Genomic DNA, 25,393 nt, shown 5'->3' on the forward strand with positions numbered 1-25,393 from the left:
GAGTGTTTTTACATATTGAGGCTATTACTGATAATATCAAAACTGCCCTGAAAATGAAACTACAAAGACTCATTTATCGATTTCAGCTCTGTGTTTATGTTTTTAGCAAAGGGCAATGTGATCATGAATCTGATTGGCTGCCAACAAAAGCTTCCTGGATGTAGATATAAGATGAGTGGCTCGTTTTCCAAAGGGGCGGGGCTTCGTGTTGCTACATCGCCACCTTTTGTCGTTGTTCGACAGCTGCAAACTGGAAAGTCCCTGACAGCCAGGGAGGTTTCAGACAGGAAAACCACAGCCAGGTTTGTCGTTGTAAATGAGGGAGACTCTTATTTTCTTCGCCTCTCTACCTCCGCGGACATTAAATTCTGCGAGGTTGTTTCAGTCGTGATTTTTTTTAGGCTAACCGATGCTTCCTTGCGAGTGCTAGCTCTTTGTGCAAGCTAGTTCTTTGTGTGGCTAGCTGCTAGCCGAGGGATGTTTTGTTGTTGTTGAACTGAGCAGCCCTCCCGTCGTCTGGGAGAGGAGATTCATCAGCTGTGCATGGAGAAACGCCTTCTCGACGTCTCCTCGTCTGCTGCTGACATTTTATGTGCGAGTGGCCCTTGAGAATCCCGCTGTTCAACGTTTAGTGAAGCGACACCGAGAGAGGGGAGAGTTTGACCGACGAGGAAGGAGATGGGAAACTGTCTGAAATCTCCCACCTCGGATGACATTTCTTTGCTTCATGAATCACAGTCGGACCGGGCCAGCTACGGAGACGGTGCTGACCCCGACCTGGAGCCACCGCCCCCCTATCAGGTAACTTTGACTAACTGTTTAAACCAAAACATTACCAGCTAGCTGTTGTGTTTTTTGTCTTGAAGTAACCCAAATCCATTATATCAGAAGTTGAGATGATGTGTAATGTGTGGCAGGTCTGGCCCAGTAATTTTCTGCATTTCATTAGCTCCTAGAAAATGAGATGACACCTAGACTGACACTATGTGAAGCTAGATCAGCTGTTTACAGATCCAACATCACCCTTGGCCAGCAACCCAGCCCACTGACCCCGTCATGGCTTTGATACTAATCCGCTTTGTTATATCCAGGTCCTGTCTCTGCGTACCATTTCCCTGAAGTCATATTATGATCCATACTTAACTGATATCATTTGCTCCAGTCTTGAGTCAAACACACTTAACTATGTAGCTGTGGCACATACTAAATGAACATGAGCTAAGACACACAGACATCTATTATGGCTTCACTTTAACAGTATGAGCTGTTTTAATGGACTTGAAACAAACCTCAGTCCTCCATTAAAGAGGGAGTTTTGTAGTTTAGTGAAAGAGTGTCTCACATAACTTTATCAGCTGCTTCTTTCACTGGTCCCCTCCTCCAGGGCAGCAACTTTGTTTGTCTGGTGTCCCTATTTCCTGAATTAGATCATCTGCAAACAGACCAGGCCATGTCATAGCTGTAAATATGAATCATGGTGCTACCCTTCTCTTGTGTGTTTTTCTATGTTAAGAGGTGGCTGGTATGTGTTATGTAAGGCCCTGGCAGAGAGTTTAGCTGTTAGTAGGTTAAGCCAAGCCTTATCTGTAGATTTAAGGTAAGTGTTTTACAGCATGGGAAACTGACGGCAGTCTGAGGTCTCAGGTCATGGGAGCTTTCATTGTGGAAAGCTACTTAATTCTCTAATTATTTACAACACAGATGAAAACATACAAGGGGAACATTTGCCCTGCGTTCTCAGTCTGTTGTTGTTTAGCATTTTGAAAGCAAAATTTGTTCATATTTTGTTTAACTAGATTTTAAAATGCTTGTTTTTTAATTTATAAATAGATATGAAGATAATAGAAGTTAAGATATGAGATAGATTTTTGAAAGGTCATTGGTTTTTGGCACATTGGCTTCCCCTTCAAAGATCTAATTTGCTTTCACCACAGTATATGACCAGGAAATCTTCAGATTCAGCATAATTTTGAGTTCTTTATAGATCTCATGCTCTCAGTCTCATTAATGATGGTGAGGTCAGTGTGGTGCTTCTTAGTGTTTATATGTAATAACTGTTTTTGTATGGACATTTCTATACAAATAAAGTTATTATTCATCTTATCTTTATCAATATATCTTTCTAAATTATCAGCAATGAATATATCTTGGGCATCATATTTCAGATTGCCTTGTCCTTCTGGTTATGAACTCACAAGTTTGGCAGTTGTTACTCCAGTCTGTGCTCCTCGTGTATTAGCATTTATCCAGATCACAAAAGTAACCACTGATTTTGGAAAGATAATTAAGGGATGATGTTTGAAAAACAAAAGGTTGTCAGCTGCAGACTAACTTTTTACATAGTTGCATTGGTGCACCTAACTTTTTCATTTAAGGCCTTAAAGCACCAAACCGACATCATCGCCCTATGTTGCCTGTGTCCCAGCCAAAAAATAAAACAAAAAAGATAAAATACCACAAAGACTACAGCCAACAGTCAGCTAGCATATACATTCTGCACCTGCATAAGAGGAAATACCTCTCCATAGCAGCAGGTGGTGGTAGTCTGTATACGTCATTGAAAAAGGGACACTGGAAGACCGACAGGACAGATTCAAGATGCTAGTTCGCCAGTTAGCACATTAACAATGGAACCCGATGTTGAAAGAACAAAGGATGTTTCAATTACAAACCGTTTCTGCTAAAGACTTCAGTGGCTGAAAAAATAATTTTACCTTATATAACAGTTTTTTTCCCGCCATTTTAGCCATTTGTTTACTTTCCTCACTTCCGTTTCTCTACTGGCGCACTGAGCTGAACATCCAATCTGAGCAATTTCATTCACCAATGTGCTCCGCCATCTCTGCCCATCTCTGACGCCAATGAACACCTGGGCAATCCTCACCGATAGCCCAACATTGACCAATGGCTGACAGCTTGGTGTGTCAGGGCCCTAGGTTTCCAGAACGTAATTTAGGGGCACTCAAAGGCACTCACACAAATTTTCACCATGGCTTTTGGTGCCTCTGTAATACATTTGAAGCATTACATTTTTGACAGTTCCCATACACATTTCTTAACAGATTATTTAAATGCTCGTAAATGCCAAAGATGTAGGTATACATTTTACCAGGGACAGGGGAGACGGGTGGTGGATCGGTTACCTCTGCTGATGATGTCAGATCTGGGCTGGGCCTAAATACAGGTGTAATGGGCACTGCAACAAAATAATCGGTATGTTGTTTGGAAAGGAGTACAGGTTTTGGTTTTACACATAAACACGCCTCAGAGTGATGTCGTGTGCTGTGAAGCCCCCTGAAGCAAATTGTGATTTGTGATATTGGGCTTTATAAATGAAATTTAATTGAATTAAAACATTTTTCCAACCTGTATTCAGCAAAGAAGAATATCAGGATCAGAGCCAATCAGGCACAGTGGCGGTGGGTATTTGCAGAATTTCTGTGGGTGAAAATATCCTGCTAAATGTCAGCCACACTGATGCAACCTATGAAAATGTTTAGTTGCACTTGACAGATTTTTGGTTGGACTGCATAATTAAAGAATATTTTTAACATGTATGCATGCTAATACATGAGAAGCACAAACTGGGGCTAAGTCAGTTCCTGCAAATATCCTTGTAACATTTCAAGATCACATTCATAACCTTTGTCATTTATTATCAATGGAATATCACTCACAGACGGCCTGTATCAGCGTCAGTCAAAGATGATATCTGAACAAGGCCAGGAGTCCTTGTTTTGCATCAGTGTCTAGGTTGCTACAAGTGTGTCATGTCTGGTATACAACAGTGTGTAATTAGGCCAAAGCAGCCAGCTCTGGTATCATAGAGGAGTGATGGTGTAATAAATGACACAAACACTGCTCAGTTTCTCTGGAAGGGCTTAAAGTAAGCTTTCGGCTGTGTTGAGAAAATCTGTGCGGTTTGTTTATGCTGACAAGAGGGTTAACTAACTAGTTAAACCTACTTATAAAGGGCTCTTTCAGACCTGCCAGCTCCGTTGTCCCCGGTGACCGCAGTAATCAGCACCTTCACCATCTGAACCCAGCCTGAGAACACAGCACACATTTTTGTGTGCTTGCAGTTCAGATTAACACACTTTGGAAGTGCTGTGTGTGTGTTAGCAGGGGGACTAAAGGCTCCACTATACTCGACTTTGAGTTGAACTTGGCATTCTTAAAAGTTGTCAAGTACGGATCTGAGTGTAAAGGCAAAATGGGTGTTCTCACTGTGCTGGAGGTCTGTCCTTAATACCAGTGGGTGATTTTTGCCAGTCATGGTGAGAGAGAGATCCCAACAGTGAAATCCAAAACAAAGACAACATGAGCTCCAGTAGGGCTTAAGATACAGAAAATGAATACAGAAGACATACAGTGATTTTAAAACCAACTCTGCTATTGTTTTACAACCTAAAAACACAAATGGAAGATTGTGTGGATACATTATTACTGTCTAGCTGTCTATTAACAAATGAGAACAATCTCCTCATCACTTTGGAAATACAATAAAGTCACAGAATAATTAATTCAGAGTCTGTGAATCGTCTGGACGTGGTTTTCAACATGGAGGTGGCTGGGCCGGCGGTTTGCAGCTAAAAGTGCTAACTCCATAAACAGCACTAAAGAACGGTAACAGTGTTGACAGAGCTAATGATAATAACCAGGGGGAACCAGAGCATGGGGAGCTACACTTCTGCGTCTCCGCCATGCCAATATGAGTGATCACTACCATATTAGTGCAGTGCAAAGCGGCAGCAGTGAGCTAGCGAGTGAGATACACACATATTAAAGCCAGTTCAGCCCAAAGATTTGCGACGAGATGAGTTGAAACAGGCAACTACTTGCAGTTTGCCCGTTCTGCAACGTTCTAAAAATCTTCTGGTTCACACCAATGCAACTAGATGAGACAGTGTATCATCTCTATGCAACAACTCTTATATTTCCGTTCTGATTTGCAGTTTTTCTGGCTTATTTTGTGGCTGAATATAATTTGTAGCTTCTAATGATATGAATGAGGATAGTGTTGGTGAGATACTGGCTGCAGTTGCATTTGTATTAGTGAGGAAAGGGTGAAAAACAAAAACAAAACGAGCATCAGATCGATTACATTCATAATAAGGCCAGTTCACACCGCTGCGACTTTTCTCTGCAACATCCTGACACAGTTTCGTCATTGGTCTGAACTGGGCTGGACTGGCTTAGCACAACAAACCACACACACAGAGTTAGCGTGACTTCATTCTGTCAGGGTTCAACGCTAAGGTTTTTTTGGTCACAGATCTACTTGCCCGAAGTCAGTTTTTACTTGCCCTATAAAAATTGTTTAATTTAAGCGGCTATCAATTAACAAAGACTGCAGTTATTTTCATGTTATGTAATCTTTATTCACACTGTAGCCTATTTATTAATTAAAACAACATATGTCATGTATTGTAGCTTAATTCCTACACAAATATGACAGTGTCAGGGCTTAAAGTGAAAAATGTGTCGATCATTCTCCATCTGTAATTTTGCGCCCATGCCCGCCTCTATTTATTTTTCACCCCTCTCTCCAGTTCTGCTGTATTAACATCGGGTTTAATATACTTTGCTTCCATCTCTCTGCCCTGCTCTACTCTACTTCAACGCTACAAGCTCTCTCTCTACTCTACCAGTAGACTACCACATCCACCTGTTGCACAAAACGCACAGTGTTTCCCCTAGGATGGAGTTGTAGCAGCGGAGGTGAAGCACACGCATGAAAAATAATTTTCACACGCGTGAAACTTTTTTGTATGCTTACAAAGCACAGCCTGCTGGGATGTTTCTATGTATCTACTGGCACCAGAAGGGCTCTAGGACTAAGTACATACAGTACATGTGTGCACAGTATGAGCAGGTGAAATGTCTGTCTAGCTTACATATGAGGTGTCTCAAGATTTAGGACCATACAATTTTATTGAATATAATAAAGTAAAAAGTCACTTGACATGCTGCTGTTTTGTGTTATGACCTATTTAAGTGCTGGAAGTTGTTATTTACGTGACAACGCCTGAACGCAGCACAAGCTCAGCACGAGTGCCATGCTGAGCTGCTGTGCGAGCAGCATGTTTGTCTGTGCAGCAGTCTGTTGGTTATTTACACAGTGTCCATAACAATAACTTTGTCAGCTGACAAACCGCACCGGGCTCGGGGTCAGGTTTGGTCAGGAAAATGCGGCCCGAGCCGCTCTAGCGTGCTCACCTGCGTGTGTGGCGGAACTCCGCTGTGCACGATACAGACAGCAGAGGAGAATTGTTAACGCGTGACCATGTAGAGACAGAAATGACACGATGGCATAACACCATAAATAGTATATTGTTATGTTATTATATGAAGCGTTCGTCGCGCAAAATAATATCAGTGGGCGCTGTGGGCAGGACATTGTTACACAGCGTGTGGCTGTGACTTCAGGCAGAGAGACCGCTGCATCAGAGCAGAAGGAGCACGTTTTAAAGACATTTGTTTTATCAATTAGTTATTAACTTTTACTATTTTTAGCAACTTGCCTGATCAGGCAAGTGAGTTGTTAGTTTACATACCCGACCTTGAGTTTTACTTGCCCCGGGCAATCAGGCAGTCCTTATTGTTGAGCCCTGTTCTGTGCTCAGGATGCCATTATTCTACTATATCTTTGAATAGCAAATCATAGTTAGCTGCTATATTAATGCTCTGAATGTTGCAAATGGAACCAAAACATTATGTTGTTTTGTTAGTAAAATAAGATTTGTATTCCATGTGCTAAATTCTTGGGTCTTGGGTATTTTATACAGCACAACAAAGAAGTTTCTGATTACTACTATTACTACTTTGTCAGGTAGATAGAATGACAGAAACAACAGATAAACTGCGAGCATGCGCCCTAGGCTCACACATAAAACATTGTTTACTAATTGTAGGCAACAGAGCATTAGGGAGCGGTGGATGATATTGTTAAAATTTAAATGAATTGTATATCCTCCAAACACATGTAAGATGCCCACAGAACAGTTCAACTACTTGCCACTCTTCAGACACTCACCCTGAGGGCTATAGACATCTGCTGTCGAGTTCATCTGTCATGTTCACAACGGTCAGACCATGTTTCCTGGGAATCAGCAGTCGGCGGTGAATCAGAGGAGGGTGAATTCCAGCATCTGGAGATGAGTCGACCTCTACAGAGGTCACATTTTGGGACTGTTGAATAATTTCCTGGCTGAAAAGAGGCATTACGCAGACTGGCATCTGCAAGACTCAAAGCCAACTTGAGTCATAGGTTGAACAAAGCAATGTCTGATATGAGTGGTTGAAACTAGCCACAACCTTGTTTGAGATCATCAGAAAATACTGATACTGTTGGTTTAGCAATTAGCCTAATATGAAAACATTGCAGGTCATGTAGTTATGATCTGAAAAGGGGGGGAAGGGTGGATGGATGGATTTTGAAAGCTAAGACTTAAAGTGGATGAGATCAGTCCTACGAGCCAACCACTTAGGCTAGTGGGCCATTTAATGTCTTGTCAAAATGATTTCAGAGTAAGGGAGTGTGTGTGAGTTGTGTTGATGTTTGTTACATATCAACTGGCGAGGCTACAAAGCAGAGGGAGGTGCAGTTCTGCTTGTGCTCCTAATATTGTGAAGGCTGCAGTTGTGAGTGTGTGTGTGTGTGTGTGTGTGTGTGTGTGTGTTGTTTAAAACACGTTGTGTGTCGAGTATGTGGTGATTCGGAAAGCAGCTGGTGAGACGAGTGCTGACTCATCGCTCTGGTACTGGGCTATGAGAGATAAGGCACCCCTGTGTGTTTGTATTTGTGAGGGAGGGAGTCAGTGTGTGTGGGTGTGTGGGTGTGTGTGTCAGTGGGACCCCTGGTATGGCTTGTAATGCCCGTCTCCCTCGTAAAGCCCCAGAGATGGGAGCAGTGACAGGAGTTTTTATTGATCACATTCAGTTTGGCACAAAGGCCTTTATGCTGCTGTCAGCCAGCTTTATGGCCAAACCCTATTGGCTGGAACACCTTGCAGACTTTAAAAGATTCACCGAGTTTGTGTGTGTAGCTGAACGCAGTCTTTCTTAATACACTTCAGCCTCTTTCCACTGTTTCGCTCACTTTTGTGTGAACACGAGGCCTAGAGGGTAAGAAATGATCTAAAACACATCAAATAAGCGCCTGCTGCTCTGCTCAAAGACAACGCCAAATCTATTTTCCGATGGTTTAGTGGACCAGGGGGTGCACGCCACTGACTGTAGTAGATACACACACAATTGAGTAGCACAGAGTCTGTCAACCACCTGCCTCGCCGTCAGGATGAAAGGGTTTGCAGTCAGCAGTTTGGTTTGAGCTCAGCCAGCTTGGTCACAAGAAATGGGGAGAGAAAGTTTGCTTTAGTGGTGGTTTATAATTAGCTGTCAAACCTGGAGTGCAGACGAGGGAGAGCATAGAAGACGGGAAGAACCGGCTGAGACCGCCCGAAAAGGAGGCTTTTAAGCTTTGAAGCTGACTTTTGGCATGAATCCAAAAGTCAACTGTTAAGTTCGTCTTCTGGCCTTAAGGAAGTGATAAGCCATTTGTTTAAGTGACATGAATATAAATCATTTGTTAACACGAAACATAGTGACCACACAGTTATTACTGTACTACTGTATTGCTCTTTCTAACAGTTCATCATTTCTAACGTGAGGGCAGTATGCAGTATCAACTGTTTATACTCCTCATCACTTATTTTGTCTTAAGCTCTTTGTGACAGAACGTAAATAAACTTGATTCAATGTCAGTCACCAGAATTTGCCCCGATCACACTTTTAAATTGAATGCCACTAGTAAAATAAACCTTGCTGCATCTTTTTATTGTTGCCAGACAACCACCCCATCACCTCCATACCTTAACCTTCCTGTGTAATCAATCTACCATTTATTTTTTGTTTTTTTTATTTATTTAACATTAATTAGTAGCTAGTTACTAAAATGTTCAGGCAGAGGGTACCTGCTGTAGCTCTGGTCGAGGGTGAGAGGCTGTCAGTGAATAGTTTGTTGGGCACAGGGAAACGGAGATCTGTATGAGTATATGAGACCCTAAAAAAGAGGGTGGAACATGGGGAGTACCACCAGTTGGTCCAGGAGCTTCTCCTCGATGTTGGCTGTTTCCAGGCAAGAATCGGGGGCAGTTTGACAAGCTGCTGTCTATCACCTGGCCATATAGTTCTGGGTATCCAGCAACTGCTACCACCAGTTTTTCCTCCATTTTTTAGCAACTGTAAACTTGTTGTCATGACCACCACAGAAGGCCTGCCTCTCAAATAATCAGATTTGACAGTGAGAAAAAAAGCGGAGATACAGAGCGCTTTTCTGCTCTGAATTGAAGTTTTTCAACTTGAGGAGTTCAGAGTGTTCTGGCAAAACACGAGGAGCCTAGAGCCCAGAAATGCAAGGCGCATGATAATGCGAAAACAGCGATTAAATAGCTTCATTCTTATTTAAAACAATTACAAAAAGCTGCCTCCGGTTGCTAAAACGCTTTCTGTGTGATTGGGGCCTAAACCGTCGAGTCAATGACTTACCTGTCGGTGTCAGTCCATATGACTACATATTTATAACTCATTGTTCTTCGTAATAAGTCAGCGTGAACATGACCTGGACCAGAACTAAAAAAGGGCAACAATTTATAATTTATTTCCTTGGACAGACCAGTGCCTGAAATGGGCCGGTACTCACCAGCACTGAGTATCGGCACTTCTGATTCTTGTCAACATGAGTATCCTTACTTCTTGTTGCGTACCGCCACTTCCTGGGTTTGCGCATCAGGGTAGGCATGCACCCCAGAACACCTGTGTAGCTGCATCTCTGTGTACATAGCTAGCTTAATGCTGACCAACAGTGCTGAGAATGCCCTTGTCAAAATGAATTAAAGAACAGCAAAAAAACAGAGGACCAAGTAAACACTTGAGACGCTGATATGGGTTACGTTTGGACTGCTGCTACTGCAGTAACTGGGCCATTAATAGCTAGCTGAAGTGGAAATGACTCGGAGGCTCTTGGTACTACTGTGTTGTGGCACCAACAATGCGCACCTTGAGCACAGTGTCCCTGACTGCTGAATGAGGAACCAAGTTGACTATTTCTGCCATGCAAATGATTGGCCCATTGGGAAAGATAAGAAGCTGGGATGCCAGATTTGCAGAGAAGTTAAATCTTTGGGAGTACTCAGTTGGGTTTACAGTAGCATATCAAGATTATATCAGTATACATTTTAATTAGTGTCAATAGCTATGTAAAACTTGTATATACTAAGCAGGTAATGTGGCCTATGTAATGACATGCATACAAAAATAAATTTGAAGTGGATTATATATGACCAAGATATGCATATAAATCTAAATATATCCAAGACATTTAGTGCAACTGCTGAATTAGGGTACTGGCACCTTTTTTGGTACAAGACAGGCACTGGTCAGACCGCATGAACTGAACTACAGGTGTGAAAGCACCGTCAATAGGCTACAGGTCACTTTGAACACATCAGTAAGTGCAGATAGTAATAAGAAATGGTACTTTTTAAAAGAACATCCCTTAAAAAATGCCTTGTGGAGGTCTGCAGGTGCCTCCATCCAAATTCCTATGCTTGTAGGTTATGCTGCAAGGAAGGCAGGAAAAAGTGTGACTTCCTCACTGTGCTCAAATAAAAGTAGTGTTTGGCAGATGAGTCTAATTTAAGTGTCACTGACTTCACCACAGGCATGACTACATCACCTAGTGTTGGTTTTTAGCCATGTAAGGCAGCGATACACCCCATCAGAAAGCCCCTTGTGACAGATTACCTACCGTCTTGACCTAATATGGTAACAGAAACGCTGGGGAGGTGGAGGAGGTGGTGCTGACAAACAAGCCATTGTGCTGCAGGTCAGTGACACAGTCTGTGAGCTTTGGCTGACACACAGCCACTTAGGGGTTGGGGTTGCTGTTGCTGAGCACACTCCACAAGGAGCAGGACTCGAATAAGTCTTTTGTTTCTCTGCAACTCCCTCTCACAGTCATTTAGTCATTGTATTATAGTGGCATAAGTACTTGAAAGGCTAAGGGTCTATATAATGCGGCACAGACTGACATAACTGCCCTGATACTTGTTCTGGTCGGCCTATGCTGCTCTGGCATGTTGTCTCTATGGCTGCTGGTAAAATTGTCAAATAAATAAAATCATTTTATCACTTTTTATTCACTGTGTTTTCCCTAAATGCACCTTTCGCTTTTCTACTGAGATATGTTCATTAAGTTCATCCACAGTTTTCATGTGGCTACAGTGAAGGCTTTGTGTGAGTTCTGTCATGTATTTATGTGTAAACATCAAGGTTAAGACTCTTAGCTGACATCACCGCCCCAACATCCTGCTTTATCACACTGCTGAAGTAATGCGGCACACACACACACTGTTACCATCACCCCCTCAGCCTGCGCCGTTATCACATCAGCAAACACATCCTGTGATGCTTATGTCCATTCTTCTCCTCCTGCCATTGTTGCTGTTGCATGCCTGCAAGTATGTGCGATCAAACTGAGTGCACGCTTGCCTGTATTATGCACAGGTGTCTGCAGGTCTGCAAGATTTTGTTACACAGCAGTCCTGAGAACGAGGGCTTAGATTTCAGAGCCCAACAACGCTTCATGTTTCTGGTGTTTCTTCCCTTTGAGTGCATTTTGACACTGCTTAGGTTGCACAAAAGATACAGCCACATTTGGCACGTGGGCATTTCCTGTACTGAATATGATTGAAGTATAGAAGATTGGCAGACACAATGGATAGAAATGCATTTTTATTTGTAATTTGTTGTCACTAAGCCGTTCTTACAGCATGTGTTCAAAGCAGGAATTTTGCCCAGTCATCATGCTGCCTGTCTGCAGCCTCTTTCCCACATATACATTTCTGCTGTAGCACCCTGCCAGCTCAGGACCAATTTTGTAAATGTTACATCATGGCTTGAGTGGGAATAAAGCAGTAATATTCCCAGAATAAAAAATCATGCAACAGATTATGTTTTTGCCTATTACAGTTTTACATAGCCATCAAGGTGACCCTATCTCTTGCATTGTTGTAATGCTTATATCCTCTTTGGTACTGTTGGAGAGACATTTAATTGTCAAACAAGTTTCAAAATCCAACTTTGGCACCCTATGAGAGTTTCAGTGCAACATGTCACTGTGTGGTGACATCGTGGGTTTATTTTATCAGTATAGAAGATGGATGGATGCCAAAACCAGCACTTTGCCTTGATGATTGACCCAATTATGTTGCAGTTGCAAAGGTCTTGTGTGGTTCTAACTGTTGAAATCCTTTGCATGGCCACACGCATGAAGACACACATACAGGGTGAATTTCTTTCAGTTAGGGTGATGGAAGAGCAAGGGTACATACCTCCCCTTTCCATTTATCTTTTTCACTCTCTTTCTTAATCTACAATCTTCATCCTCCACCCCGTTCACCATTAGCAGTCTGGGCTTTGGCAGGCCGACAGTTCCTGCTGCTGTGTGCACTCAGCAGCCTACAGCATGCTTGGCAGAGGAAACCAGGGTCTGAACTTTGGCTCCCCCCTTAGTCCCTCTTTCACCCTTGCCTGCTCCTGCTGTCTCACTCTCCATTGCCGATTGTTGTCCTTCTGGTCAGCCTGAGGTCACTCGATGAACCGTTGTCACAGCCCAGCTGACACGCCATGTATGAAGCAAGGGAAAGGCATGTCAACAATTACACTGCTGACCACTGCACAGTTAACCATCCTAGCGCGCGCGCACACACACACACACACACACACACACAGCACAGCTGCTGCCCCCCTCTGAGGCCCTGTCTGTAGCTTTTATTTCTGCTGCCTGGCTGCCGTCTCTTTTTGACATGGATGACAGGAGCGGCTGTCAGGGAAGCAGCAGATAGCCTGAGCTACTAGAGTTATGCCGACTCATTGTTTGAAATGCTGTGGTGCTGAGAGTCTGACTGCTACCAGCTAGCTTGGTCATTGTTTTGCATGATTTTATACAAAACCATTTCACTTAAAAAGAGAGCTTTTAAAGAATTAAAATGATTTTGCTGCACATTATGCTTGTCAATGCTAAATTACTGTGTCATATCATTCATGTCGATCTCCCTGATACTTGAGCACTGCTCTGGATACTTTGGTAATAACAAATGTTGATTTGGTTTTTCTACCTGCTTGATAATGCTACTGTCATCTCCTCTGACTTAATCATTTAGGGAGATAATATAGTCATATTCACACAACTCCACTCTATGAGTGGTCTGGATGTGGCCTTTGTTGGGTACTCCAAAAATTTAGTTGTGTATTTCCCTAAAGCTGAGGGACTTGTGACAGATTTTATAAAGTATGGTCAAAATAGAAGCAGCAGGGGCAGACGTGTAGTATTATGGGTCAAGCTCCAAGAACATTTAACTACTACATTTCCCATAATGCAACGTCATCATATTAGCATCTTTTGTTGGACCTTTTATGCTACAGTTTTATAATTTTTTTATGCTTCGGATGCTACAGTTTGTAACCAGTGACTATATAAAAATAGAACCTGGTCTCACTCCAAAGTCATCGAAATCTGGCGCTTTAGCAGTGACTAGCAGCGTCAGAAACCATGAAAAAAGGCGTCCTTAACATCAGCATGATACACGGCCAGTTGCTGTTACAGTTTCATGGCGCCCAGTGGTGTTGTGGAAACGGTGTAGGCATCACGTAAGATTTTAAAGCTAGACCCTGCTCTATTCCAAATCTAACCATGTGTTTTTGTTGTCTAAACCCAAACGTGTGTGGTTGTTGTTGAAGGAAAACAAACATCAGTTTGTGATGTTGTACCGATGTAGTGCGTTTATTTCTTGTGAAAACAGAAGTGCATCTTGAAAGAAGACAATGCATGTAACAGGCAGAACTTGACACGGTGTCCCAGAACGTCAACAACCAACGCACCTAGGGTACCTTGCATGTCATACGTGGGCGCGGAAATTCCATGACCAAAATGTCAATATGTGACGAAATCAGAGTGAGAATGTGTTGAAAAATAATATGAATAATAACATGAATAAGACGTAGCCACTGTGATGTCACCCATTGGTTTGTGAACTCCTGTTTTGAACTCTCAAATTTGGCATTTTTGTTGTTGCCATCTTGGATTCTTGGTACCAGAAGTAACCCAAAGTGACCTTCCCAACCAGTTTGTTACTCAAAGCAGCTACATCCTTAATTATGTGTAACTTTAAGCCTTAATAAAATTGAAACAGGTGAGTTTTATAAAAATTTAACCCCCGTACAGTGGAAATTAGCTGTAGAGACCCAAACTGTATTCTGTACCAGGCTGTAAACACAATTATTTTAACATGGGGACAACAATTGGCCATTAGAGGAACTGCAGTTTTGGGCATGTTGTGCTTCTTTTTTTTTTAACTTTGAAGGTTGCTGCTAGTTTGTAACACAGGGTTTCCTCATGATGATTGAACTGACTTTGGTGTATAAAATCAGTGGAGCGCTATATAGAACAAACAAAATCGTGAAGACTAAAATAGTTATTTATTTTACAGTGGGAGCATTGCCAAGTCATGATAACTGAGCAGGCTAATTGTTGCATAGTAGTCAATAAATGACTGTGGTTGGACTAGAATTAATCTACAGACTGTAAGCATAGCAGGGCATTTTAAGAGTTTATTGATTGACTTACCTTCTGCACATTTAAGAAATGTTTTGTCAAAAAAGGAAAGAACAAAAATGACAGCTGTGGTGAACATTATGTGCTCACATGACACAAACAGTCAACAGTGATATATTATTTTTGTTGCAGATAAATAAAAGGCAACAGAAGGTGTACTGTATTTGCACCAGCATTTAAAGCAAAGTCTTTAAGGTATTCTAACATAATACATGTCAAGTTAAGCATGACACTGAACCCTCAGCCATATTGTTGCTTGCTTCTGAATTATCTTATAAACCCTGCCTACTCTCATTCAGCCAAAAAAGAAAAAAAGGAAGTGGAGAGAGACTTTAGTTTCAGGCCTCTCGCTAACCTAAGGATGCAGGTAGTTTTTTCTCCTGCTAAGGCCTGTCTCTAAGGCTGCATTCATTCAAGTGTATGGTGCTTGTGTCAAAAGGTTGTCCCTGGAGTGTGGATATACAGGTGGTTAACAAAGGAGCTCACTTAATGGCATTAGAGTGGACTTAGCCTAATCCATGACCTGGCTGTGGGATCCTTTCAGTTGCCTGACATGACGGTTTGGCACGCTGTAGAAGGAGGAGAAGAGTCAGTGGAGTACAGTGTGGGCTCAAGGAGGGAGAGCAGGAACTTGTACTCACACCACAGAGGACTGTAGTTAGTGTATAAGAACGTATGAGGATGGTGGGAGGAAGGGAGGGAAGGAAGACGCACAGACATAGACCGCAAAGTGAGAGAGTTGAGTGAATTGAAAGTTGTGTTTAAAGAAGATACAGACAGACGAAGTTAGTGCACAACTCAGAAATTAAATATATGTGAGTGCCTATTCTCACCTGAATTGGTACTGTAAAGGTTGACCTTCAAATAAATCTCTCATCAAATACAAGGATATAAAGGAAGACCACACTAGATGCAACAGATCGTATATGTCACTCTGCTTTTTGCAGGAGAGTAAAGCATGCTAACTCAGCTTTGATGGTCTTGCCATTTGGATGTTGCCAATAAATACTGTAAATCATTGGGGAAACAACTTTTTATTTAGGACTGCAACTAACAATTTGCTGATTGCAGATCAGTTTCTCAGCTGCACATTTTCTTGTGTTAAATGCTAGAAAACACCCTCCCTACATCAATGGCAACTGTACTTAATGGAAAGAATAACAGCAAAACTCTGTGTAAAGATAAGCGGGGTTTTAAATCACTGGGCTCCTGTAATTACTTGTTTTAGATTACCGAAGTGATAAGGTGCCATACTGATTTTATTTTGAATTTGACCAAAAATATTTTATTTTGTTTTATTTTCAGTTATTTTTTTATTTTATTTTATTATGTTTTTGTTTTTTTAATTCAATTTTATTCTTTTTTGTTTTTTTTTTACTTTGTTTTATTTTATTTTTATTTATTTTTAATTCAATTTAATTTATTTTGTTTTATTTATATTTATTTTTTCATTCAATTTAATTTTGTTTTGTTTTTTGTTTTGTTTGTATTTATTTATTTTTTATTTTATTTTGTTTTGTATTATTTATATTTATTTAATTAATTCAATTTTATTTTATTTTGTTTTTTGTTTTATTTTATTTTATTTTATTTTATTTATAGACTTGACCCTATGTGGATGCACACATTGCCATGATTTCTGTTTTTATGTTTCTTTGCCAAAATGTACACAGTTCTTTCTTTATCTAAAAAAAGAACAAAGTAGATGTATAACTCAAATATGAATATACATATTGTTAAACAAATAAAAAAAGATAGAAAAAAGTTGTCAAAAAAAAAAAAAGGAAAAAAAAGTCCATCACAATTTCCCAGAGCTGAAATTGGAGCTTTCGGATGTTTCGTCACTTACACTTACACTTTCTCAGCTTTTTGTTAGTTTGACTCATTACAGTTCAATATTGAAACCCTGTTTGTCATTTTGATTCAATGTGACTTTCAGTACACTTTAAACTCCTACTTATGTGGTTTTGTGCGCCAATATGTAAAATACTGCTGACAGACATAATGAAAGACCATCGATTGGTCAGTGTTCACGTTTTCTTTTCGTTGAATCAAAGCGAAGGCAAAGTGTAGCGAGTCAGGGAGGTTTTGGCTGCTTTGAAGTTTGGTGCAACATCAACTTTCCAGACTATGAATAGATGTTTCTTGCTATGAGCCGTCTGTAGTGGCTTCACAGTTAAATTGATGTTGACTCTCAGGATAACTGCTTTGCTAGAGCTCATCTTTCATTGCACTTTATAGTGTAAACTTCTGTGCTGTGGTGATTAAACCAAAGTCAAGTGAAATTGTTTCATAGATGAGGTCTGTATGACATCAGCAATAAAGCTACAGAGTTAACTTTATCTTTCTTATGCTCAACTTTGAAAACATTTCGTATCTGCAGCCAAGTCAGGTAAAAGCAGCTGTGTGGCTCTCTGCTGCAGCAGCTGTTTGCACAAGGTATGGGGAAATGCTACCACCTACTGCCTGCCGATCATAATCCCACAACGTGGCCAGAAATGTTGTTTGTTTGTGATTGACAGTGGTTAATGTGAGAGTTCTGCAGGCCTTTTTGTTTTCAAGAGGGATGATTACTACAACAAAGAATGTGTGTTGCATTGTGAGTCTTCAAGTCTTACAGTCAACTGAGTACGTTCATTGTGTAGTGAGTCAAAGTGAAATCCTCCCTTCAGGGTGAGGTATTTACATACGCCTACCAGTATTACACTGGCAGGTTGTGACATTATTCCATCTCTCTCTGCATCAAAACAAAGAGCTTATGTCCCAGTTCATAGATCATGTGCTATAATCAAAATAAAGTTTCACAAGCTTGTGCTTCAGCTGCTAGACTTGGCTTGACTTCCAAGTGATAACAAGAAGCGCGTCCTCTACTTTTCTCAGAATAATATCTCACTACAGTAGAATTTAAGGCGGAGAGAGATTCATGAAACAACAAACCAGACCTCCAACCAGCTCTCAGACTTCATTATTCAGGAAATGTACACTTGACTATGACTCTTCCTGGAGCTGTAAGGCAATGCGAGGCAACTTTATTTATGGAGCACATTTCAATACAAAGAAACCTAATGTGCTCTACTTTTTTAACCTGTAACGTGAGCGCAGCAGAGAACTAGAGACACAAGTGGTTGTGTGTGCATGAAGTGGTTCATAAGATTTGAGTTATGATAATTTTCCCCACAAATGCTCATCTAAAGACAGTTATTTAGGCCGACTTTTTTATGTGGTCTCCTCAATGTGTGCAGGAGCAGATCCACGTGCCTGTCTACCACCCAACACCGAGCCAAGCCCGACTGGCCACTCAGCTGACAGAGGAGGAGCAGGTTCGCATCGCCCAGCGAATCGGACTCATCCAGCACCTCCCAAAGGGCGTATACGACCCAGGGCGGGATGGCTCTGAGAAGAAGATCAGAGAGTAAGTAGAAACGCTGGGTGGTCAGACATAGCAGTGGAAGTTACACGCACAAACACAGTTGAGAGAGAGAGTGATTCACCACAGCAAACTGTGGTTTAAGCAGCGACTTTGTAGGCCTTTAAAATGCCTTAAAAGTGCAGTATGTAACACTGGAGAAAGATGGTTGTTTGATTGATTTGTTGTCAAATACCAACAGTCTCATCACCAGGTTAATAGGGCTGCAACTAACAATTATTTTCATTATTGATTAATCTGCTGATTATGATAACCATTAACCAATTCATCGTTTAGTCTATAAAATGTCAAATAATTGTGAAAAACACTCATCACAATTTCCCAGAGCCAAAAGTGACATCTTTAAACTGCTTCCTTGCATCCAACCAACATACATAAACCCAAAGAGTCTTCATTTACTCTCATGAATGGCAAAGAAAAGCTGCACATTTTACATTCACTTGACATTTTTGCTTGAAAAATGAATGAAACATATAAAGGATTGTTTTTTGGGGGAGTTTTTCCTCATCCGCTGCGAGGGTCCTAAGGACAGAGGGATGTCGTATGCTGTAAAGCCTTGTGAGGCAAATTGTGATTTGTGATATTGGGCTTTATAAATAAAATTGATTGATTGATTGATTGAAAATAGTTAATTATATTTAACTACTGACTCTTTGGGTTGGTGGTTTGGTCTGACTACCAACCCAAAGTGTCTGTATTTGATGACCTAGGAGTGAGGCTCAACAATCAACTCTCTTTCTCCAGAACTGCGTACTGAAACTTTAAGCCCAGGTCAGACCAACGATTCACAATAAGACAAAACCGTTTTAGAATGTTGCAAAGGAAATTTGCAGCAGTGTGAACTGGCCGTCTGAGCACGACACCAGCTGGCTGACGGTGTTACCTGTAACCCAGCTGGTCAAGTCGCCGGCGGCTGGTATTAGAACATAAAGCACGTCACCTGTTTCAACAGCCAATCGTAGTAGCCAGCTTGTAGTGAAGTCAGCTGGACAAGTCAAAATGACCGCAGATGGCGGGTTCATTTGCTGTGGCAGGTGCAAAAACCCCGCCAGGCCCTCAGGCGTTTTCAGCACTACTACAAATGCAGCTGTAGCCAGTATGTCACTATCACTATCCTCATTCATATTTTAAGAAGCTACAATTTATATTCAGCCACAAAATAGAGATGATACACCATCTCTTAGAGTTGCGTCAGTGTGAACCGGCAGGTTTTTAGAACGTTAGCGGGGTAGTGATCGCAAGCAGCACACTTCAAAGAGGAGGCTATGAAAATCGTAGCCACAGCCTCGAAAAATGCAAATATAGCAAGGTGAAAGTCCATGTGGACTAAGTTCATTCTAATACAAGAGTGAATCTGGGATTGGCTTTTACTTTTCCTGGCAATTCTGTTCACACTCTGTAACAAAACGTTCCTGCGTAGTATACCTTTAAATTAAGTCTATGTAGTATCAAGTGGTATTGCAAAGTAATATTTGTACTTTATTTATTTAACTTATATTATTTGATGCATGTCTGTGCTGTCCATATCTAATCCCTAACAAGTTGCACCTGTGTTGACCTTCACAGGTGCGTCATCTGTATGATGGACTTTGTGTATGGAGACCCCATCCGGTTCCTACCCTGCATGCACATCTACCACATGGATTGTATAGACGACTGGCTAATGAGATCCTTCACCTGCCCCTCCTGCATGGAGCCTGTGGACGCCGCGCTGCTTTCCTCCTATGAGACCAACTGACACATACACACAGACATATGCCCACGGACACCTGTGGACCAGACTGGACACAAACATACAATATGCACACAAATGGACAAACACACAACTCCCATCTTGCTAACCTGTATCCTGGATTAGTAAGATGCTGCTGTAAAACTGTGACAGTGTAAAAGATTTAGGATGAACTCTTTTTGTGTCTGTGTGTGTGTGAGCATGCATGTGTGTGTATGTGTGTGCACACAAGTTCCCCAGTTGGCCTGCTGGACAGGATTGGAGGAATGAACAGAGCGTTGGCGTTAGGGACAAGCTGGAAGGAGCTGGATCGAGCTGGATCGAGAAGAGGAGTAAAAGGCGGGAGCTGGCGATGGGAGATGAGAGGATGCCAGTGCAAAAGGAAGTCGAGGGGGATGGGGATGGATGACGGTTAACTCTTATGATTAAGAAATCTTTCCAAGATCCGCTTTTATACACACACACACACAGCTGTGCCCTGTCGCACCCTTCCTTTATTTACTTAACTCCATAATTGAAATGAACAGAATACAGGAGGAAGGACATCTGACCACCAACATTAGGCTGCAGATTGTGTTAAAGCCTGATTACTATAATGTCGCACAGTAAGACAAGAGGAGAAACGCCCTTCAGAAGATCTGCCAGATGCTTTGATGTGTGTCCACACTGATGTCTGTTGCAGACTGCAGAGTCACATCCGTGACAAAAACTGCTACAGATGCAAAAATGTGATTTAAAGACTGCTAGAGCTGGACATGAGACTTAAGACTATGAACATTAGATGTATTCTGCAGACACACCACAGGCCTCCACTGGTCCACGGCACCTGGGCCTGGAGTTGTCTCTGTATAGATCTTTTATGAGAAAAATGAGTTTGGTCGGTGAATTGATTGATCGTCCCGTGGCTTTGTGAAATCTGTTCTGTGTTTGTTATGTCAGTCAGCATAAGGGCTTCTGATGAACCAGTGTTTACCAACAACACAGATATGGAAACAGGAAATACAGTATGTGCTTTAGTCATTAATGTGGTGTATAGCTGGTAGACCGTTGCTGTCGAGCTATCGACTACTCATGACTTCCCCAGTCACAGTGAGATCTCAGATTATTGGCCAAAGCACAAGCAGACCAGTCAACAAACCAGTGACACAAATCAGAGATATTTGCACTTCTTAATCAGACTTGTGACAAGAGTTGACCTTATGCATTCAGTAATTATGTTATAGTGAAGTATTTGTTTTACCTACTTTCTCATTACCACTACAATGATTTGTAATGAAAGCCACCATCTCTGTGGACCGGGAGTGGAAAAATAATTTATTACTGGTGACATTATCCAAACTACTGAATGATTTAATTCCAAGTTTGGCACTTTTGGTTGTCTAAATCATGTAATTCTAGGGACAAGTCAAGGACAGAATTAGAAACTAGACAAGATTGGGCTTATTTAAAGTGTTTGCATATGTTAAAGGGGAACGCCACCTAATTTAAGAATTCCACTATATCATTTCTACAGCCTGAGAAAGTTTAATCATTATTTATGAACATAAGCTACTTTCTGTCAAACCTAGAAACACCTGAGACTTAAGTCTCAAACTTGTGATGTCATCAAGTATAAGGTCTGGTCTGCTCCAAAGACAACTGACCGATTCTAAGTCCCGCCCCCTTAACTGTTGCTCAGTTGGACAACATTGCCAAAAAGAAACATGGCGATGCCAGTTTACCGGGAGCGGCTGCATTTAGTAGATAGTTTCTCGGAGTCAGGCAGTATAGCTTCAAGAAGCCGACAGCAAGGACTAAAGTATGAGAGGGAAGGTTATATTCACAATGCTAACTTTTATGAACAAGGTTAAACAACACAAATTGAGGCTTCTAGTCAATGAAAAAAGGGACAAGTAGAGACCAAGGATGACGAGACGATCAGCCAACACTGCTTCTGTACTGCTGGTATGTGTCCCCTTTTTCCCCCACTAGGGATCAGTAAAGTACTCTCTGTATTTATTACTGAATACAGAGCACGGTACTGAAGTAGTATTATCCTCTCTTTACCATAGAAATAACCTCAGTTGCTTTGTGGGCAGAACGTTGCCTTACAGAGAAAATATAGATTTCTGGGTACCAATAACTCATGTAATCTATAAAATACGGTAGCTACCAAACTATCGGTCCCTTTCCAAATCTTTTTAACATTGTCACAGACACATGGAGGAAGCAAACCTGACAGACATTAGTAACACCTCTTGATTTAGCTTTACTTTAGCTAGCTAATTAGCTAGCATTTTGCTAATATTAGCTAATTTAAGCTATGACCTGGCTGACGTTGCTGATTTGACATTAGGCTAATCCCCTCTTGATGTAGCTTTACATTAGCTGGCTAGTTAGCTAGCGTTTTGTTAACATTAGCTAATTTAAGCTGTGTCCTGGCTGAAGTTGCTGATTTGACATTAGGCTAACCCCTCTCAATGTAGCTTTAACTGTTATATAAGATAGCTAGTTAGTTAGCGTTTTGCTAACATTAGCTAACTTAGGCTGTGACCTTGCTGAAGTTGTCCATCTGACATTAGGCTATCACCTCTTGATGTAGCTTTACATTAGTTAGCTAGTTAGCTAGCGTTTTGCTAACATAAGCTAACTTTGGATGTGACCTGGCTGACATTATTGATCTGACAATAGGCTAACCCCCTCTTGATGTAGCTTTACGTAAGCTAGCTAGTTAGTTTGCGTTTTGCTAACATTAGCTAACTGGACCTTGCCGACGTTGCTGATCTGATATTAGACTAATCTCTCAAGACAGATTCTGCAATTTACACTGTAGAGGAAAGAGTAAAGGAAGGATTTTTTTTTCTTTTTTTACCGATGGATTTCCAGATTGATATTAGGCTAACTCCTCTTGGTGTAGCTATCATTAGCTACATTAAGATGTGACTAATGTAATGCATCCATAAAGAGTGTGACAGACTTTCAGCCATATCTTTTTGCCATCTTCAGGATGTGGGTTTCTTTTCAACAGACAAGCTTAACACACAGTATATCTATTTTAACAGGTAAGGGGAAAGTTGACCGAGGTTCTGCCCTACATTTTAATACCTACAAACCAGTAGTGTTCTCAGTTCTGAAACAGAAAATGTACCCATACACTCAGACCACTCCCTTAGATGTTTTTAGTGTAACAGCTTTATCACTTCATTGTCATTTGAGCAGCTTCAGACTGTATACTACACAACATCACAAATTTGAGTTATAGTATTCTAGTTTTTGGATTTGGGAGAGTTGATCATGTTTACTAATATTTTGGACCATCTTAGACCACAGGAATAATGTGTATGAATTTTGAAAAGAGGTGTCGTTCCCCTTTAAGCACCGCTTCATTTAGCATCCTGTCCTGTGGCAAACATGTTCATAAAACCAGACCTAAAGCAAACATTCACGATGGAAACGGTTAATGCTGGCAGGTGCCGCCATCAGTACACTGGTGATGCAAATTTCACTTACGAGTTGTGTGTCAGTGAATATGACTGAAGAGGCTTGTTTACCTGGTCAGAATCAGCCGTTCTAAATTGGTGACCATGTGTTCTCAGTTTAGGAAGGTTATATTTCAGTCCACTATTTTATTAATTTCCATCACATCAACTTTAGGCCTCAATCTAAATGTGCTCCTTGCCTAAATGTCTACCGCCCAAGTCACACAGTTTACTATTAAAGCACAAGGAAATAAGTTGTTCAGTTATACTTTCCTTCTCCCTGCTTACTTTGACACGCAGGTGAGTTGGTAAGACTTTGAATTATGCAGGAAGTGGTTAATCATTTGAGCTCCCCCTGCATAGTGGGCGTGATACAGATCCAACACAGTTTGAAAACATGCCTTTAGTGATCTGTGTATGTGTGTGCGTACCTGTGTGTGTGTTTGTATTAGGCTTTATGGCCCTTGTGTGTATGTTTAAGTTTGGGAAGGGGGGAGTGGAGTTGGCACCTTAGTTTTTGCACAGTACTTTAATCCACATAACTCTTTTATGTTGTCCTCCATCAGTAAGGTGGAGCTTCATGGCCTTAGGTTACACATGAGGGAGGGTTGGTATCAGCTGCTAAAATGTGGAGCAGAGTCCAGTTAACTTCAAGAAACAAGAAGGGGGGTTTGATACACAGGCTGAAAATGTGGTGCAGCCGAGCTGTCATTGTACATGCCATTTCGGGAAGAATACAAAAGGTGTCAAGGAAACGGTCCATCTACATTGTCAGGAAAACAAATAAACTGTCAGTGTATGTTTGGGTTGGATTTCTGTCCCATCATCACCTTGCTTTCTTTGGTGCCCGCTGCTTTCATCCACACTCTGCGGTACAGTGACAGTTTTGAAACAAAGGCCTTTCTGAGGAATACCCGAGGTTTTGTGGTCTCAGTCTGGACGTAATCAAGGCTGGGGCAACTAGCAAGGCATGGATTTGTGGGGGTAAACAAACTTTGTATGTGTGTTTGTTTTTTCCATAGCTCCTCAGAAAAATAAACTGTTTAACTTAAAAATCCACATATTGGTTCATGTGAGGACTAGCACTCTCCCAAAGCTTCATTTACATGGGGAGTTAATTTATGAGATGTTTGATTTCGTATACCCGAATAGATTTCCAGAGATAGGCAGACATTTCAGAGTCAGAAAATGTGCAGACATCTCCGGAAAATGACTCACGGATGCCTGCCATCTGGTAACAATGAAACAGCTGCACAAAAAAAGTTAACACATACAGCTTTGGCTCTGACTTTGAATCTTGGGAGAGACCTATTAATTTCAAAATGTCCACACTTGCATAAAGGAGAAGTGAGCATTGTTTAAGGTTGGATTTTCTGCTGTGAGTACAGGATTGGACATCAAGGTTTGCTCATATGTGAATGAAGTATGTGTGCTGTATGTTTGTGTATGGATGCTTGTTAGACCTTTCCTTGTTTGTAAGCATAAATATGCATATGCTATGTACTACAGGCGAATAATAAATAGACATTGCAACAGAACATGAACGTTAGTGGGTGTGATTTATTTCCTGTGCACACCAGAAAGGGAAGAGTGTAGTTTCATTTTTCAACATACAACATCTGCACTCTGTAAATACCAAAAAAAATATATAATTGATCTGTTATTATTATTATTATTATTATTATTATTATTATTTATTAACTAACATGATTTTGTTTGAGGCCATGTTTGGCTAATGTTAGTGAGCCTGATCACAAAAGCTTTAAGGCTGTGATGAGTTATAAGACTTGATTCATTCATGCTCATTCCTCTCCTGATCACTTAATCATTTAATTACCTCCCTGTTCAGAAACACCAGATGCTGCCATATATTTTCAAAGTGCAGACACTTTGGCACTGCAAACAAAAATACCTGGCTTGCTTCTCTACCAAATCCTCCTTTTAATTACTGGATCATATTTAGGTGACATAATTTTACCGTCTCAGACACATAAATCTCAAGTCAAATTAAGTAATGTATATAGATATTAAAAAAAACACAACCCTCTTTAAATGTCACTACTTTCAACAGTGTTGCTCCCTAAAGTCCAGGTTCTAAA

The 25,393-nt window shown here is 41.1% G+C and overlaps 1 protein-coding gene across 1 annotated transcript; it reads left to right on the plus strand.

Moving 5' to 3' along the window:
- The first annotated feature begins 225 nt into the window (after positions 1–225).
- Positions 226–24,106, plus strand: rnf11b (ring finger protein 11b). Its single transcript, XM_049589031.1, has 3 exons — positions 226–801; positions 17,920–18,089; positions 19,671–24,106. The coding sequence occupies exons 1-3, from the start codon at positions 679–681 to the stop codon at positions 19,840–19,842; spliced, it is 465 nt and encodes a 154-aa protein (XP_049444988.1). The 5' UTR covers positions 226–678; the 3' UTR covers positions 19,843–24,106.
- Positions 24,107–25,393: the final 1,287 nt, after the last annotated feature.

The sequence above is a fragment of the Epinephelus fuscoguttatus genome, linkage group LG10, assembly GCF_011397635.1.
Source record: "Epinephelus fuscoguttatus linkage group LG10, E.fuscoguttatus.final_Chr_v1".
Lineage (NCBI taxonomy): Eukaryota > Metazoa > Chordata > Actinopteri > Perciformes > Serranidae > Epinephelus > Epinephelus fuscoguttatus.

Bases quoted from the DNA above. Each gene is read 5' to 3' on its own strand.
- rnf11b (XM_049589031.1), top strand. From the start codon at position 679: ATGGGAAACTGTCTGAAATCTCCCACCTCGGATGACATTTCTTTGCTT. The intron at 802-17,919 runs GTAACTTTGACT...CAATGTGTGCAG, and splicing joins AGCCACCGCCCCCCTATCAG to GAGCAGATCCACGTGCCTGT. The intron at 18,090-19,670 runs GTAAGTAGAAAC...TGACCTTCACAG, and splicing joins TCTGAGAAGAAGATCAGAGA to GTGCGTCATCTGTATGATGG.